The sequence below is a fragment of the Triturus cristatus genome, chromosome 1_2 (genome assembly GCF_964204655.1).
Source record: "Triturus cristatus chromosome 1_2, aTriCri1.1, whole genome shotgun sequence".
NCBI classification, from domain to species: Eukaryota; Metazoa; Chordata; class Amphibia; order Caudata; family Salamandridae; genus Triturus; species Triturus cristatus.
The window spans coordinates 522,187,194-522,205,216 of NC_140580.1; the positions used below are offsets into that span (position 1 = coordinate 522,187,194).

General features: G+C 46.5%; 1 protein-coding gene across 2 annotated transcripts in view; it reads right to left on the minus strand.

Moving 5' to 3' along the window:
• The window catches only part of ABCC2 (ATP binding cassette subfamily C member 2), a 354,899-nt gene that overhangs the window by 71,292 nt on the left and 265,584 nt on the right, over positions 1-18,023 (minus strand). For both annotated transcript variants that reach the window (XM_085606294.1, XM_085606296.1), the window contains exons 22-24: positions 14,249-14,468; positions 5,508-5,662; positions 2,991-3,146 (exon numbers count right to left, since the gene is read on the minus strand). In XM_085606294.1, coding sequence (XP_085462420.1) covers positions 2,991-3,146; positions 5,508-5,662; positions 14,249-14,468 — 531 coding nt within the window. The remainder of the gene's footprint in view (positions 1-2,990; positions 3,147-5,507; positions 5,663-14,248; positions 14,469-18,023) is intronic.

The following is an 18,023-nucleotide window of genomic DNA, read 5'->3' on the forward strand; positions in this document are numbered from 1 at the left end:
ATAAGTGGCATATGAAGGAAATCTCTGCGTCATACTCCAGCCCACAGAGGTCTACTGCTCACTGCAAACCCTAGAAGCTCTTGTGCAACTGTATGGAAAGGCCTGCAGCAGCCTTGTAAGCATTCGTAGTGTGTACCAGTCTAGCATGTGTGTCCAGACAGTCTTGTGAAACATAGGTTTATTACAACTGAGGTTGCTTAAAAAGATTTTGAATGTGTGAATGTAGCACAACATAAAGACCCATTCAAACGTGTTCTGCAACTCTGCATTTCCCAAGAACGGTCTGAGTGTCGCTTGGAACAACTGTGCAGGCTGTAAATGCATACATTTTAATATATTTATTTATGCTTTATAAAGAGCAAGTTGTCTTGAAATCCTGGAGCCCTGACATTACTGATAATTAAGATATATACACACACACACACACACACACACACACACCAGCAGCTGCTCCTCCGCAGTAGCCCCACGCCCCTGCCATTAGAGTACAAAAAAAAAGATAATAAACCAGGTTTTATTCACATTTTATTTTGTTTCCCGGGTGAGCCTTGGGGGTGGGGCTAGGGGATGACGGGCACCAACGGGGACTGATGCGCACTGCTATCAGTGTGCATGGTGGTTTTGCCGGCCGCCTCAGGCCGGCCAAACCGTCATGAGCACTTGAAGCCGTCTCCAACTCAGCTGCGTGGCTGGGTTGGGAAGATCAAAGCACAGGCTCCCTGTCTCCCTGGGAGTGACATCGTCGGCACTCAGGCCAATCCTGAAGCTGCTCTCATACATAGCAAACACAAGGAGATGATGGACAGAGTGCTTAAACTTTTCAAACACTCACCCCCAGTCACAGATCTGGGTTGAATCCATCCTTATTCTTTAGCTCACTTTGCCACCCCAGTTCAGACACAGCTTTATGAAATCAGTCTTGACCCTGTGCCTCATTTGCACATGGCTGGATTCAAATTGGAATGGCATGGTGAGCAAAAAGACAATGGAATTAGGCCCAGATCTCTGTACTGGGGTGAATGTATGACATTGTTCTGCATTCTGTCCATCAACTGTTGTTTTTGCAATTGTCGCTCCGAGTGGGATGGGTATGCCCAGTCGTGGGTCCCGTGCTCTCCATGCCACTGGAATCAAGCTATCCTGGCTGAAGAGGGGTGAAACCCCGAAACCGGTCCAAGGACACTTGTTTCCAGTCCAGGGAGGACCTGGCTTGGCAGTTTGGGCTGGACTGTTCCCAAGAGGCACAGGGTCAAGACTGATTTGCATATGGCTGGGTTCAAACTTGAATGGCACGGTGAGCAAAAAAACGATAGATTTAGGCCCAGATCTCTGTACTTGGGTGAATTTATGACATTGTTCTGCATTCTGTCCATCAACTGTTGTTTTTCCACTCATACATGGCAGCAGCTTCAGGATTGGCTGCATGGGAGTCTGGGAGCCTGTGACTGCAGTGGAGCCACGAGAGGACCAGAAGACCGGCGATGCGGCGGGCTGCAGGGAAGTCCCCCCCCCTTTTATTCGTTGTCGTCTCCATTCCACCCCTTCCCCTGCCATTCTCCTTTGACACAGGCCGCTTCAGGCCTATATGAACTATGGGATAATAACTAGGTTGTTAGAGTTTAGCTGCATGCAATGGGCTGACTTTTGAACTTTTTTTGATCGTCGATCAAGCATGCTGCCTAAACAGCTTAATTTTCCTGTTCTCAAATATTCATTTTCTGTCACTGCAACACTGCACTGTCTTTTCTCATCATTTCACTCTAATAATACCTCAAACTCCAAGCCTGACAAATCTCCAAATACATCAAACTCTGAGCTTGACACAAATCACCAGTGGAGCAAATCTGGGAGCATATTTATGAGCCCTCTTTGCCGCTGTGGCGTTCCATGGGCGTTGAAGTGGGTGTTTTCATGCAACACCCATGGATTTTGACGCTTCCCCAGATTTACAGGACCATGCAAGCCTGGGAATGTGCCAAAACCTTACACCTCCTCAGGGGAGGCGCAACGAGGAGAAATAACTTTATTTCTCCCCTTTTTTACTCTGTCTACATGTGCTGAAGAATGCAGCACACATAGAACGAGGAAAAAGCCTCCCAGGATTGTTTTTGTGAAGGAAGGTGCCCCTTCCTGCACAAAAACAATTATGTTGACAACCCAGGCACCCTTGCACCATGGTGCAAGGGTGCCTGCATTGGTGCTAGGCTGACGAAACAGCACCAGCGCAGGGGGAAAGGACAGAAATGCACAGTATTAGATCAATACAGTGCATTTCTGTCCTTTCTCTTTGACATGGGCCAGCGCAGCTTGCTGCGATGCCCTGCACCAAATCCCCATAAATGAGGCCCTTGGTGTCAGGTATTATGGACTGACGACAGGAATCTCAGGTGCATGAAGGTTGGTTTATTCCTTACTACGTCACCAACAGTCAGCGCTCATATGACAATTCTCTTGTGATCACCACAAACATTCTAAGGATAGAACCAGGGTATGGGGGCGGAAGGGAGATGCCAAAAAGTGGCCGAAGGCGCAAAAAGGATTTAGAGCAGAATTCGTGCACGTTTTAAACAGTAAAATAATACTTCACAACATTACAAAAAAAACCCTCCCGGTTCTCTACTCCTGAAGTCCCTCCTTCACTCTCCCAATATGAAATGGATCACTTCTTTCACCCCTAATTTATTGTTGTTACACATTTAGCAACCCGTCTCCTAGCTACAGCTGGATTGTTACTCCCCACCAGACTAGGTTCTACCACAAAGCCGCGGTTAATCCTGCTTTATACCGTTTTCATAGTTCAATTTAAAGGGGAATGCCAATATTCTGTTGTTTTTGCTCAGTACACCAATGCCCTCGGTGGAGTTCTCTTTATAAGAATGCGTAAATAAATGCAAAAATAAATGCAAGGATCGTCCAGTATTCAGTTCCCACCTGGCCCGCTTGCATAGAGTGGTAGTCTCCATTAGACATGCACACGTTTTGCTTCTTACCTGAACAAAGTAGTAAATGATACCCAAAGGAATGATCACAGCAGCAAAGATGGGCGTGGCCAAGCAGATCAAAAACAAGGTGGCGATCACCCCGAGGAAGCAGCCCACCCAGCTGCGAAACGACATAGGGATGGTCTCGTCCACTGTGAAAATATCCTGCATGGGAAGAAAGAAATGAATTAAAGTTCAGGTCAGGGTCCTCATAATGCGAGATACGCTGGCCAAAGCCTAGCTAAGGAGTGGAACTGCCCATGCTGTAGGATAACAAATCTAGACAGAACTACAGTAGATACTAACTAGAGTGACATATAGATATTACATTGGTGTCTTAGGGATAAACCAGTAAATATCAGATAGTTTGCCTCCACCTTCTATTGTTCTATCCTTATAAACATCTAGGAGAAAATGCAACAGCCTTGATAATCTTTCTCAAACCTAATATTCAAAGTGCTTCCTAGGCATGACAAAGAGTGGGACAAAAACCTTACAATGTTCACAATATCACATTTAAACTACAAGATAGGGACTGGAGATCAAATAGTGGTGCATTATTTTAAAGAAAAGTACAATGTTGCTCTATGATGAGCTGAAGATCCCAAGGTGGCCAGTTCACACTATTTCCAAAGAGATACAAATTATGCACAAAAGGACGCGGGGCTAAAGTCATGGACCACAGAGCATGAGAACTGAACTTCATTTACTCAGAAAACTCAGAATAGCAAATGTAGCGATCCAAGTCTCCCCACCAGGGACATAAGCCAACCTGTGATCCTGCGATTTCAGACTTTTAGAAGAAATGCTCTGAATTCAACCAGAAAGAGTTGTCATTCTCTAGTGTCCGTAGACACCATTTTTTTTTAGTAATTTGCACCAGCGTATCTACATAAACAGAGATTTCTGTGGATCCCAAATGAACTGGCTGGCTGTTTATGGGTGTTGTTGAGGGGAAATTTGAGTGATTTAATACTACGCGTTCCTCATTGAGATGAGGGGTCATTAAGCTCAAGTGTCGGGTAAATAGATGGTTTAAAGCTCTACTAAATACAGATAGTCAGAAATCGGAGTTAGATACTGAGGAAGGAAGTTCCACCATAATGTACTCTGGCTAGAGAGGGCTGTCCCTCCATGTTTCCAGATAAGCCTTAGCCTGGTTATAGCAAAGGTTCGGATTCGGAGTAAATTGGAACACTATGGCGCAATATTAACACACCTGAAATGGAGGGATTTTACATGAGCAAAGTACATTAATGAATATGAAAAGTTGATCAGCGTGGTAGAATTTTTGCATCCGGAAATTTAGGGTTAGGTTTTGGTGGTGGCTCAGCCTATTTGCAAAAGTAGGCAAAAAATAGCAAACGTAGATTTGAAGATATTCACATCCTTTTTGTAGGTAATTTGTCACCTTATAAATTACTGAACATTTACTGTAATCAGAGGTTTTCCGTGGGAACTGGGAGGGATCACTACAATTTAATTAGGTAGCAAGGCAAAGTGTTTCTCAGCATGGCAAACTATTTTCCCTGTGCATCCACAACAAAAGTTAAACGAGCAAATGCACATTTGTGCCAGATTAACGCAAGCAGAGATTTCTACCTGGTGGAACTCTGCATGTGTATTTTTTAGGTCTAACTTACTGTACAGCAAGTTGGAGAACCAAGAACTTACCATTAGCTGGTTTTATTATTACTCTTATTTGCTAGCTTGTTAGTCTATGGCTTTCCTCGTCCCTCTTGTGTTTGTCCATACCCTGAAGTATAATACCTTCTTTACCATCCATTGGGTAGGCTGACTTGTATCCTCCCACGGCTCACTTTTAGAAAAGCTTTTTTTTCTTGTTAAGCACTCAATGAGAGTGCAAGTGTTTTCCAGCTCTCTCCCTCATGTGCATCTCGTCTCGCCCCAAAATAATCCCAGTGCTCCGTATTTCTAACTCCCTCGTGTTGCAAGCTCTCTCTCGTTTTCTTCACCCAGCCAAACTCCCTCCATCACTGCATCTCGTGCTGCTTTCTTGCATGTGGGCTTCTCCGCCTGACCCGTGTTGCTCTCCTTCAGGTGCTCATTTTCACTCCCCGTTGCTTCCCCCACCACCTGCGGTCCTTTTTTTTTGTATTTCATTTTTTTTTTTATTATTATTACTTTTTGGGAGAACCAGGTAGCAAACTGCTGCCAGCCTCTCTCTCCGCCTTAAAAAAGCACTTTTACCCTACTTCTATTTCATTTTTTTATTTTATTTACAATTCCATATTGGATAGACAAATAAAAAAATGTGCAAGCGTATCATTTTTGTAGGCACACGCATGCGTAATGAACCATGCACGCGCCAACACAATGGCAGGCCTGCTGCAGTCGTGGTTGTACCTTTTGACAGTGCTGCACGCCATCTTGCCGGTGCGTGAGTTCAACCCTAAAACGCACGGCCAAATTGATAGGCCCTAAAGGACTTTTAAAAACAAACTTTGTGATTTGCCTGAGTTTTTAGCTGGACTGCACCTTAGCCTTATATCATCCTGAACTCACCTTAGCAAACCTGTTCACGATGCGCCCTGTTGGGGTTGTGTCAAAGAAAACCATTGGCACGTGCAAAATATTGCTGAGCAGCTGCTTGTGAAGCAACCTGGAAGCGCGCACAGCCCCGCGGGCCACAAGAAACGATGAGATGAAAACAAACACGCCTGCAAAAGAGAAACATCAGCTCGCTTGAATAAATTGTCACAATACCATTGTCATAATGTTCTCAGACAACACTGCAAGAGACAGGTGGCCCCCAAGCAAGCACCAATAAACTTCCCGTGTCTGGATCAACAAATCATCTCCACCTTCATTACGAGCAGCACTGTTAATTGAGATTATTTAGGTAACTGGAGTAATGAGTTTTATGATAATTTAATGTTAGCAGGTCATACCTGTCAATATTTATCGGTGCCAGAAAATGTTGAATCTGGTGCAGTAAGAACAAGAGTCTGTGGACCTTATTTATGAGGCCTTGTGTCACTTTTACACCGCAGGTGCGTCACTTTTTGTGACGCACCAGCAGGGTACAAAATGTGCCATGTTGCATCATATTTACAAAGTGACGCATCTAGGTAGATGCGTCACTTTGTAAACCCCTGCACTACCTTATACCTGCGTCAGGTATAATGTATGGAGGGTGGGCGTTCTGACGCAAGTAAGCCTCGTAGAAGTGACGCAGTGAAATCTACTAGATTTCACTGCGTCACTTCTAGGACGCAAATGCGTCAAAATCTTACGCCTGCCTCACAGCAGGCGTAAGACTGACGCAAGCGCCTTTAACATGGGACTTGCCCATGTGAAATGACCCATTGATGGAGATGCGTCACGTTCGTGACACACTCCAGCAAAGCGTCATTTTTGCGCCTACAGATACGTCAGAAATACTGACGTATCTGTAACTCCGTGCGACATGATGCGTCATACTGTAAATATGACGCATCCAGCATGTCGCAAGGAGGGCGCAATGAAAAGTGATGCATCGCTGGTTTCACGCAGCAATGCGTCTCTTTTCATAAATGAGGCCCTGTATGTATTTCTCCAAAAGCTCATAATGGTGATATTTTTGCTCACAATACATTTCACTAAGTGGAGTCAGATTTTAATTATGTGCACTAAATATTTCAGCAATTACCAGGCCACTCGTAATGAGGGCCTAAGACTATTAAGAAGGGTGCGTCATATATTCTCTGTCCCTCTTGCTACCTGAGGGGTAACTCTGTACAGTGTTCTGGCGCAAAGCGGTCACACACACACATTGTGGGTATATGTACAAGAACTGCCGATAACTGGCGTTAGCGTTAGTTAGTGACAGTTTTTTTTAACGCAGCCTATCACCAATAACTATTGCCCTGTTAGCGATGTATTTACAATACATCGCTACATGGCAATAGTAACAGCTAGCCGCGGTGAAAAGTGCTGCTAACACTAGCGTCAAGGAGATAAGCATTGGCATAGCCAATAGGTCTCGCCTTTGGGACCTTATAAGTGTTTAGCCATGCAACAGTTAATGTTGTTGCAGTAAGGATATTGTGCTGCATAACTAAATACTTATAAGGTCCCAAAGGAGAGACCTATTGGCTATGCCAATGCTTGTTTAACTGTGCAGCAATATCACCCTTCACTGCCTTTTATGTAACTTCAAAGAGACTCGTTATTATTCGTTCAGACTCATCATTTCAGAATGGAAGCATTTTCAATATTATACACAACTAAGCCATAGTTGTTGCCTATTTAGCTCATGCAACTTACAACCATTGGCAAAGCCAATAGTCCTGGCTTGTTGTAGGTGTAATATTACTTGTATTTTACATATGGATGCACTGAAAGAAGCAGCAGAATACCTGCTGTGCGGCACACTATGCTAAGCACAGATTTTTAGCTTAGATGCTTTTTAAGCCACGCCCTTAATTACATCGGCCACACCCCTTTGAGAGGCTCCCCAGTTCTTCACTCCACTTAAAGCCCTTCATGTATTATAACACAATCCAAATCTCTTGGTTTTGTCAGCACTTCTGGCTCGTTTCTCTTACCCTACACGCGCAGCAGGACTCTCACTCGGCAGACATTGCTATCCCCTGGCTCCACTGAGACGAGCAGCCGCTGACGGTCCTTGTTATCCATACTTCCTGAAGCGGCACTCAGCAGCACATCCTGATAAGAGGCGCTCAGGAATCCCAGCTGCCGTTCTTGTATGAGCCAGAGACACACGTCACGAGGCAAATAACATATTGTACGACAGTGGCGGCTTTCAGGAGGCGATGGAACAAGTACAACAACCATAAAGTCCCCTCGGAACAGATGAAGTGAGTAGGTAGGACATATGTAAAGCGTCCCGTTCTCAAACAAACCTCATTGAAGACAGACGCACGCTGGGACATCGTATAGCCCACGTCACATGCCCCAGTCCGCAACACAACTCCTACGTCATTTCAGATCAACGGAGATCAAGCAAAAGTTGCAACGTCCCTAAAAGCACAGTTTACCCATCAGTCAAAGCCAGGGGTTAAAGGTGACACTTTGGGGCCGATTCCCAATGTTCTGCTTAGGTGCATCCACCATGCGACGTGTAACTTACGCCTATTCCTGTGCACGGGCTACTACTGTATTCACATACGTTCCCTTGCGACCTGCCTTAAAGTACACAAATGTCTATTATATTCATACACAGTGTACGCAATGCGTACATTTATCAGTCACAGCATTAGGCACGTCATTCTGCACAGACGGTTAGACGTCTGGATTCAGGTGTGCACTTCGCAACACTTTAAGTTCCGGCACAGTTTATGCTAGAATGTACTTCCAAGCATGCATCGCTCCTTTGTGAATCGCAAGTACTGTACATGTGCACACTTATAATGTTTCTCAGGACAATGCTTTTTGAAAAGCATAAATGGTTATCAATCCTTCTTGGTTTCACGCTTCTGCTGTGCTTTCCATACTGTTGGCGCCCCTCTAATTAATTGGTGATTGCTACAGCGCACTAATTTCCAAAGAAATTTCCTTGGTGCCGAGTGGAAGAGGAAGTCAGAGAAGAAACTGAGAGCTGTTAAAGATAGCCTATCTTTTTAGAAATGTTCGCAAATTATGTTGGTTGAATGCAGATATAATAGAGAAAGAAGTTGGGTTACAAAACGTTGGCCCAAGAAGGGAAAATGAGCAGTCACCTTTACTCACCTATTAAACACTGTCTCCCCAATCACCAAGGGCATTCAGTGGTGGAGCAGAGTTTAGTCTTTGAGAACCTGGGGTCAGAGCTCAACAAGCACGGCCCGCTTTCACTTTTGTCCGTTGTGAAAGCTTTCTTGTCTTAATGGGGCCATGTGTTTGAAACACATGGCCCCATAAAGATAAGAAACCTTTTACGACGCAAGGAAGGCAGATGAGCCCGTCCAAATGGGACGGCTCAAAAAGCCAAACGAAAACGTCACTACCAACTCTTTTCCAATGGCTGGCCACCGTTTAGCATAAACGGTGACGCCAGCCAATGGAAAAGAGGGGCAGGCTTAATGCCCTTTACACAAAATACCCAAAATCATTAAATCTCGCCAGCGAGACTGTGCATGTGCGCAGCCTATGCCAGGCGAGACCTAAAAATATTGACGTTGGCGAGAGAAAGGTGCTGAAAGGCCCATTAGCGGCAAAAAGACTTGCATTAGTCAGCCCAACGTGACTTTTTGTGCCTCTAGAGGCAAAAATAGACTATAAGTCCACCTCCAATGAAAAATAGGAAATAAAACCAAGGGAATGCAGAATGGATCAGCCAGAGCCAAGTGCAGCACAGATAAACAACCCCCCCCCCAAAGCCCCTAACAGCCAGGATGACCAGCCAGAGTCCCATGGGAAGAAGAAATGCAGATTCAGGGCTACAGTTATGAAAAGAGGCGCATCACTGGGAAAAACCAGTGATGCATCACTTTCATAACGCCCTCCTTGAAACACCATGGCAGCCAAACCCTTGAAAGCGGGTACAGACTCTGGGGCCCGGATGGCTCGCTAGGACTGCCTCTGTGACCCGGAGTGGGAGGCAGAGGTGCTGTGGAGTTGCTGGGCCGTGGCCGTAGACATGCAGGCGTCAGGGATCGCCATTACCTGGTGGTGAAGTCTAGCAGGTTGCATGGAGACACTTTTCTGACCTGTGTGAGAAGACTGCCTGGCACACCTTGGAGCTGTGAACGGTAGAGGCGCTCCTACACACCAACGTAGGGAGGTCTGCATTGCATAGCAGGCACCACCACTTCACTGGGGTGCATGGAGGAGATTACCAATGGTGGGCCGCGCCTCTCTGCATCACAGGCCGGAAGATTTTGCTCTGGCTTGACGCTCTGGAGGGTGAGGCCCCTGAGCTGCCCCAAACTTGAGTGGCGGGAGCTCTGCAACTTCATGCCTAAGGAGGCCCTGTTGCAACACCTGCATCGGAAGGTTCCCCATCAGACTTGGTGGCGACTGCTGTACCCAGGCTTGTGAAATCCCACCTGGCTGAGGCTCCTGCTGGCTGAGTCACAGATTTGGAGATAGTGCAGTGCATTGAGCCCCGGTGTCAATGTCCAGGTAAGGAGAAAGTGGGAGGCATAGCGGAGGAGGCCCGCGGTGAGTCGGGCCCAGGCCTAGCACCTATGGGCGACGCACACCATGTCCTGAGCTATCCCTGTGCTTCGTCTACATCACCGAGGGCACCACACAAGACTGGTAGGAGACTCCACTGACTGGCTCAAGTCGCTGACATCGGCCATTGGTATCAGTGGGTGCCAGGGGCACGGGGGCCAGTTCTGGCACAGGCCCTTGGGTATGCAGCTTGATCCACGGTTACTCACTGGGGAACACAGAATCTGGTTGCCACTGTTAGATTGGAAGAGGCAACTGGGTGATGCTGAGTTTCAAGGCAATTCTCAGAGAAAATGTTTAGCAGATTATGAGTAATAGAACAATTAACTGTTTGACTGCCCTAGAGGCAACCGGGTGATGCTGTCTTACCTTGCCCTCTTTTAGTTTGCTTTTGGGTGTGCATGGGACTAACCCTTAGTGGGCTTCCTCTTCCCTGGCAGTCCAGTGGTAGAGCGTCACTGCTCTGCAGCTTGACTGCCCTCCTGTCCCTCTTTTCTGCTGTTCCGGTTCATCTATCTGCTCTTTTCCGTTGCTTTTCTACCTTTGTCTTTTTTTATCTTTGCTTTGTTTGACTTTGTTTTTCCTGTGCTTTTTTGCAGTTCCTTTTTCCCTATCCTCTCCCTCATTGCCACTGCGATCCCCCGCACCCCAGCCCCCTCCAGTGTCATTTCCTGCGTTTCCCGCCTCCCAGCTGTGTGGTCCCCCTGCAGCACTACTTAATGGCGGATGCTGTGCGGCCATGTGCAGCGGTTGTGCCAAAGGCAAGCCAAAGTCAAGCCCGTCTGCGTCCGTCTGCCCCTGTAGCACACCCGGCACCAAGGACCCTGCCTCTCGGACACTCCACCGCTATGACGCCAGCACCCTCCTCGCCCTCAACCCTGGATGCCACGCCCCCTGCCATCTAGCATCACCGAAGAATACCCTTGCACCCTGCGCCTGCCGAAACTGCGAACACACCTCCTTCCACATCAGCACACCAGAGCCTCTTGCTGCCCAGCTGACCAACAGCGCACCGACTGGCTTAACTGCATCCTCCTCAACATGCGGTCCCTCCACAAATACTCCACTGAAACCTGGGACCTCCATGATGCCACCTCTTCAGACATCGCCTTCTTCAAGGAAACCTGGACCAACCTCTGCTCTGGACCGGACATCACCAACGCCATCCCCGATGGCTACAAAATCACCAGCAAGGACCACCCGACTGTCCAGGAGGAGGCATTTCCATCATTGACAAAAGCACACCCTGACTGACCACGCACTCTAATGACCCAATGGTGATCATGGAATGCCTCCACTTCCAGATCTGGACCAACCCCAACACCGCGTGACACCCTCGTCTACAGGCCCCCTCAGGCCATGAACCCCCACTCACCGATGCCATTGTAGACCTCATCACACCCCAGGCTCTTCCATCCTCCCACTACATCCTACTCGGAGACTTCAAGTTCCACCTGGACAACCCCAGTGACCAGAACACCACCTCTCTCCTGGGGAACCTCGCCAACATCTGACTCAAGCAGCTAGTCACCTCACCAACCCACATAGCCGGACACATGCTTGAGCCTGTGTTCTCCGCCAGCGTGAACTTTAACTACAGCCACACCACAGAACTCTCCTGGACCGACCATCATTGTATATATCACGCCTTCGCCACGCCCACCGTACACCACCGCCATCATCGTCCCTCCAGGGTCCCATCTTGATCAAGGCCACCGACGAGCTTCTCGTCAACTCCCTCAGCACCACCACTCCTCCAACGCTTACAGACACCAACACCGCACCGCAGCGCGCAACCTCCACCGATGGATCTCTAATTGCGCCAACACCCTGGCACCCCTCAAGAAAAGACCATGCAAACAACACTCCAAGAAGGCCAACTGGTTCACTCCCGCCTTTCACTAGTCCAGACGCACTTGCAAACATCTCGAGTAGAGATGGAGTCACATCAATCAACTCCGCAACACAGTTACCCTTGCACCATGGCGCCAGGGTGCCTGTGTTGGTGCATGGCTGCCATTGTGCACCATCTTAGGGGAAACAGAAAGCAGGGCTTAATCCTGAGCCCCTTCCATCAGTTTAACGCCGCCGGTGGATCATTTTCTTGACGTACTTGCTGCATGAATCTTGCACCATGTTGCGCCGTATTTACAAAGTGACACATCTTGGCATATGCGTGACCTTGTGAAGCCCTGTGCCACATTATATCTGTATCAGGTATGATGTATGCAGGGTGGGCGTTCCCACCCAACAAAGCCTTGTAGGATTGGTACAGTAAAGTCTCTCAGATGTCACTGCGATAATTCTAGGACGCACCTGCGCCAAAACCTTACGCCTGCCTCATGGCAGGTGTAAGGGTGATGCAGTGCCATAGGGATAGGCTGGCCCCATACATTGCTGGAGTTCCATCATGCTTGCAACACAACTGTAGCAATGCGTGACTTTAGCGCTGCCAGATACGTCAGGATTCCAGAGGTATCTGTCATTGATTGCGACATGGAGCGCCGTACATTGAATACGGTGCAAAATTGTCGCAACACTGTTTTGTCGCAGCGATGCAACACTTTTTATGAATGGGGTCCAGGAATACGCTTTATCAATAAGATCCCTGTCCTTTTGTTCTGGTGCATGGCAGAGCAGCAATGTTCCTTTCAGCGCTGTCCAGCACACAAACATCTAATATGTGGACCCAAGTGTTTGCACCAATTTTAAGACCAGCTATTTTCTGGGCTTAAGAAACTGCATCTAACTGGGCTTAGCTGCAATTTTGTTGGGTTGTCGCTGTATGGGAATTTCATTGTAAATATTGCAAAGTGGGGTTAGCCGCAGTTTTTGCACGGGAACGCCCACCTTGCATCTTATTTTTGTTAAGTTCCGCTAACAAAAGTGGCGATCTTAAAAATTCATGTTTACGCTGGAAAAGTGCCGCAAACTGCAATTACATATGCCCCTGTGAGTTCTCTCAAATGACTTCGCAGTATCTGCGACGTTGGTAGCTATGGCACATTCTAATGCCACGGGACGTCTTCCCATTGGTGGGTATGATTTACACCATAAAGGAGAAAGCAAACTCAGGAAAGACTTGCGTATGTAAAAAATCTGGGTGTGATTTGTCCGTCAGAAGTTCATTGAACATATTTGAAGAAATGTTTGTAACAACTCCTTCCCCATACCCACAATCATTTGCCATAAGAAAAAGAACTTTTATTTGAAAGTTCTTCCCAGAGCTTTGTAAGTTTGGTTGCACCGAAGGTACCGGAGAACGGATTCAAAACAGTAACTGAACTGGCCATTATGTAAATTGTTCGCTGTTGTTAATTCGCAAAATGTGATATGCAAGCTAGGCAGAGTGTGAACTGCACCAAAGTCTTTGACCATATGGTTTCAGATGGACATAATGTGTACACAAAGAAAATATGTTTACAAGCAGAGAAAATATTCTGGGGCTTATTTACAAGCCCCTTGCGCAGCTGGTGTGTCACTTTTAATATGGAAAAAAGTGTTGTACCGGTGGCGCAAGGGGCTTCTTTCTAATACCTCAGTCCTCATTGGGATAAAAGAGCATACCCGACTCGCCTGAAACACAAGGAAACTAGCAGTGACCCATCTGTAAAAATATGTGCCAAAGATAGGTTCACTGCAAGGGACAAATAGGCACATGATGACATTCAACTCATACATTTTTGTCATTATTCATGAAAACTTTGTTATATAATATGTTAATGTTCAATGCTTTCGTTTACATGGACTGATCTTATTTTTAATATGCAAATTAAGCCATGTGACTCTACCACTCTTTTATTTGCCTGTATTTGGATGTGTTTTGAGCAAATTGTACATATCACACATTTGGACTTGTTCAAATTCAATAGGTCACAAAAAGTCCTTTTCTAAATCTGTTCAGCGTGTCACTAATAGTCAAACTAATCCCAGGAGAATTTAAATCTTCGACATGGAGACTGAAGGCAGCCGCGGCATTGGCATGCACCAAGAAAACAAATCTATTCCTCGCACTACCTTGTGGATAGCCATTGGGTGCTCTAGAGTGGTCTTGTGCGTGGAGTGCAATCCTGGTGTCATAAGCCACCTGAAACTCGCTAATTGCTGCCAAATGGGTAAATTAGCAGAATTATTGGCAATCTTACCTTGTGCCACACCTAGAACTCCGAAGATCCCCACTCTCATGTCTCGCACTGATGCGGGATAAGTCATGTTCCTGTAGGTTTCGTCATCTTTGGTCCAGTCACTCAACCACACGTTCTGTCCTACAAAGGCAGCGTTCTGTCCGATATAAGTCACAAAGATCCAGATGGAGTAACACCATCCAACTGCTCGCAAATATTTGATAAATAAGGAAAATTTCACCTACAGGGCAACATAAAACAGACATTTCATGTTTGATGTATGTAATGTTCTCAATAGACAATTGGCTTTCAAACTATCTACTTTTATAGGGTGGCATAGAGAAAGCTAGTCATAATTACATCATTTTCTGTAACTATGTTTGATTTCTGTTAGTAAACACAGACACAATAACAAACCCCACTAAGCCAAAGTAAATTTGGGGTGCTTGGAAGAAGTTCATGAAGTTTGCTGTGAGATAATGGACTATCCCACAGAGCTAAACAAGTTTCCCTAAGTGTTCTTTGATTTTCCTTTGGTATGCTGGCCAGAGTTTCAAGGAAAGCCCCAGAGAAAATGTTCAGCATATTATGTGTAATATAACAATTAAATGTTTGACTGCCCTAGTGGCATATATGTACATCATGAAACAGCATGCCCTTATGCGATATAGACCCATCTATGTGCCAAAGGGTCCCATCATGCCATTTAAAAAAAAAAAAATCTCCTCCGGGTGCTGGGGGTGAAAGCAAGGATTCTGATGGCGCTTGATCCCTTCTGTGCACTGGCAAACTCACGAATGAGGCGGTATGCTATTAACTTCCAGACCATCTCATTAATATACGTATGACATAATTGACATCAAACAAATATTGGATGAACCTGGGATGGATTACCTAACCTCTCCTAAATCCATCTCATGGATCGAGCAGGTGGTATGGACTACGGAAAGGATTAACAGCAGCTATTACAGCTCCCAGATCCTGCCTAGCCATGCTCACCAGCTTAACCCATGTTTTAATATTGGTGGGATGAAGGGAGGTGGTAGAGAAAGAGCAGAGCGTTCCACTCACATTCTCTCCCACCACCAGAAGCAATTAACCACGAGATGGGATTAGAAGGGAAAGAGTAGGATTGTTCCTTGTCCCTTCTCTTCCATCCTCCACTTTTTGGTTCATTTCACACTGCTCCTTAACTCCAGCATGTTTTTCTGACCTTGAGAAATATTGTGAAAGGAAGGAGCTGTGTGTCTGTGTCCCAGCAAGGAGCCAGATGATGTTTGAATCTTTTCCCAGCATACGAAGAAATCCAAACAGCATCCGGCTCCTTTGTCGGGTCCAGAAACACACATCTGTGCCCCAGCAAGTCAGATGCTGTTTATATTTTTTCTTAGGCTAAGAACAAAAGCAAACATTATCTGACTCCTTGCTGGCACAGAGACGTGATCTTCACAGGTGAGAGTTTTGGCCAATTAGGATATATATGTATGCATGGTTGTGGTTTATTTCCTTTCAGCCCAGTGGTTAAACCTGTGACCAAATGTCTGGTGCCCTAAATTGGCATTTTGCTTGTAGTTGCTTTCCAAATTTCCCAAATGCTCAATAGGTTCGGACTGGCCCATAGGGCAATCAGGAAGTGCCCGATAGGCTGTTCGGATAGATCAGTGTGTTGGCCAGTTTTTATTTAGCAGTTCTGAGCAGATTTTATGGCCAGATGGGCCGATTTTTACTGATGATTTTCCTGATTATACCACTTTTTAAACTATTGCTTCACTAATGAGATCCACTTTTATTTTGGTGCCCAGGCTACTTTTTTTGTCCCAGTCCTACCCTGCACAAGAAACGCGTTACTTACCTGTAACAGCAGTTATCCAGTATTGGTGTCTTTCATAGATTCACATGCCTGAATCATTCCCCGTCGTCGAGACGGGAGCCTTCGGTACATAGAAAAGTAATGTCCTATAGACATACATAGAGAAAAATAGGCCTAAGGGCCTCCCCTTAGTAGCCTATCCTTGTCCTTATGTAAAAAGGACCAAACTCTTAGAGCCAGCCAATCAGCTATCACCTCCCTCTAGAACCTTCCTGACAGGAGCCTCAGTCCCTCAGATTTTCGTACGCACCAAGCTAGGTAGGCGTAATATAGTCAGAGAGAGACGTGAGTCCTTCCAGGGGAGGCGGGAGGGTTGCATGTGAATCTATGAAAGACACCAATACTGGATAACTGCTGTTACAGGTAAGTAACGCGTTTCTTATCCAGTATTAGGGGTGTCTTTCATAGATTCACATGTCTGAATCAGAGTAGTCAGCAATACATTATGCACATTTCTGATGTAATCATGCCATATAGTCATTTTAGATAATACACATATTACCATGCGAGATTGAAACATTGGCATACATCAACATATCATAGCAGTAAGAGATGTGCATACCAGGATGGCGGGATGTTGGAAGGCTCACCTCACTGGAATAGATGGCGAAGCACCGCCTGGCCCACTGCTGCATCCTTCATAAGTTCAGCATCCAGGCAGTAGTGTCTGGAGAAGGTGTGCGGTGACTTCCACGTCGCCGCTCTACATATGTCCAAAATCGGCACTCAAGCGAACAGCGCTGCTGATGTGGACATCGCTCTGGTGGAATGCGCTTCCACCCTAGCTCTCAAAGGCCGTCCGGCCCCCTCATGGCAGAATGCTATCGCTGAGGAGATCCACCTTGAGATGCTCTGCTTCGTTAGAGGCATACCCATCCTTGGCCTACTGTAGGCCACAAATAGCTGTGATGACTTCCTGAAGCTCTTTGTTTTGTCTATGTAAAACTTTAGACACCTTTTGAGGTCCAAGGAGTGTAGCGTCCTTTCTGCTGCGGTGGTAGGGTTTGCAAAGAAGGAACGTAGAACCATCGGTTCATTAAGGTGAAAGTCTGAAGGCACTTTCGGTATGAACTTGGGATTTGTCCTCAGCACCACCCTGTCCTGTTTGAACTGCATGAAGGGTTCCTGAATGGATAGAGCCTGTAGCTCACTGACTCTCCTGGCAGATGTTAGAGCGAGCAGCAGAGCCGTTTTCCATGAGATGTACTTGATGGATGCTCGATGAATGGGCTCAAAAGGGTTCTTCATGAGTTGGTTAAGGACTAAATTGAGGTGCCATGTCGGTGGGACCCGTCTAGGTCTTGGGAAGGATCTATATAGTCCCTTTAGGAACTGCTTGATAAGTCTACTGGACCAGAGAGACGGTCCTTTGTAAGTCCTGGTGAATCGTGAAATGGCCGCCAGATGCACCTTTATGGATGCGTGCGCCAATCCTGACTGTGCCAAGTGTAGTAGATATGGCAATATCTGTTCGGGTGTGATATGGAGTGGTCTCAGGCCTTTCTCTAAACACCATATGCAGAATCGTTTCCATTTTAGAGAGTAGGTTCTGTTGGTACTGACCGCTCTTGTTTTTGCCAATACTTCCCTGCATTTCTGCGGGATGTCTAAATGACAGAACTCTCTGTGCTCAGGAGCCAGGCTGATAACCTGAGCGATTGCAGGTTCGGGTATTGCACCTGCCCGTTGGACATTGTCAGCAGGTTCGGGTGCTGCTTCAGACGAATCGGTGTCCTGATGGAGAGGCGATGAAGATCCGAGAACCAGTGCTGCCTTGGCCAGAACGGGGCAATTAGGATCAGGGTACAGGGCTCCGCCTTCATCTTCCTGAGAACCCTGGAAATCATCGGAAACGGTGGAAAAGCGTACGCAAATACGCTGAACCAACTTATGGAAAAGGCATTTCCGAGTGACCTTGGTTGGGGA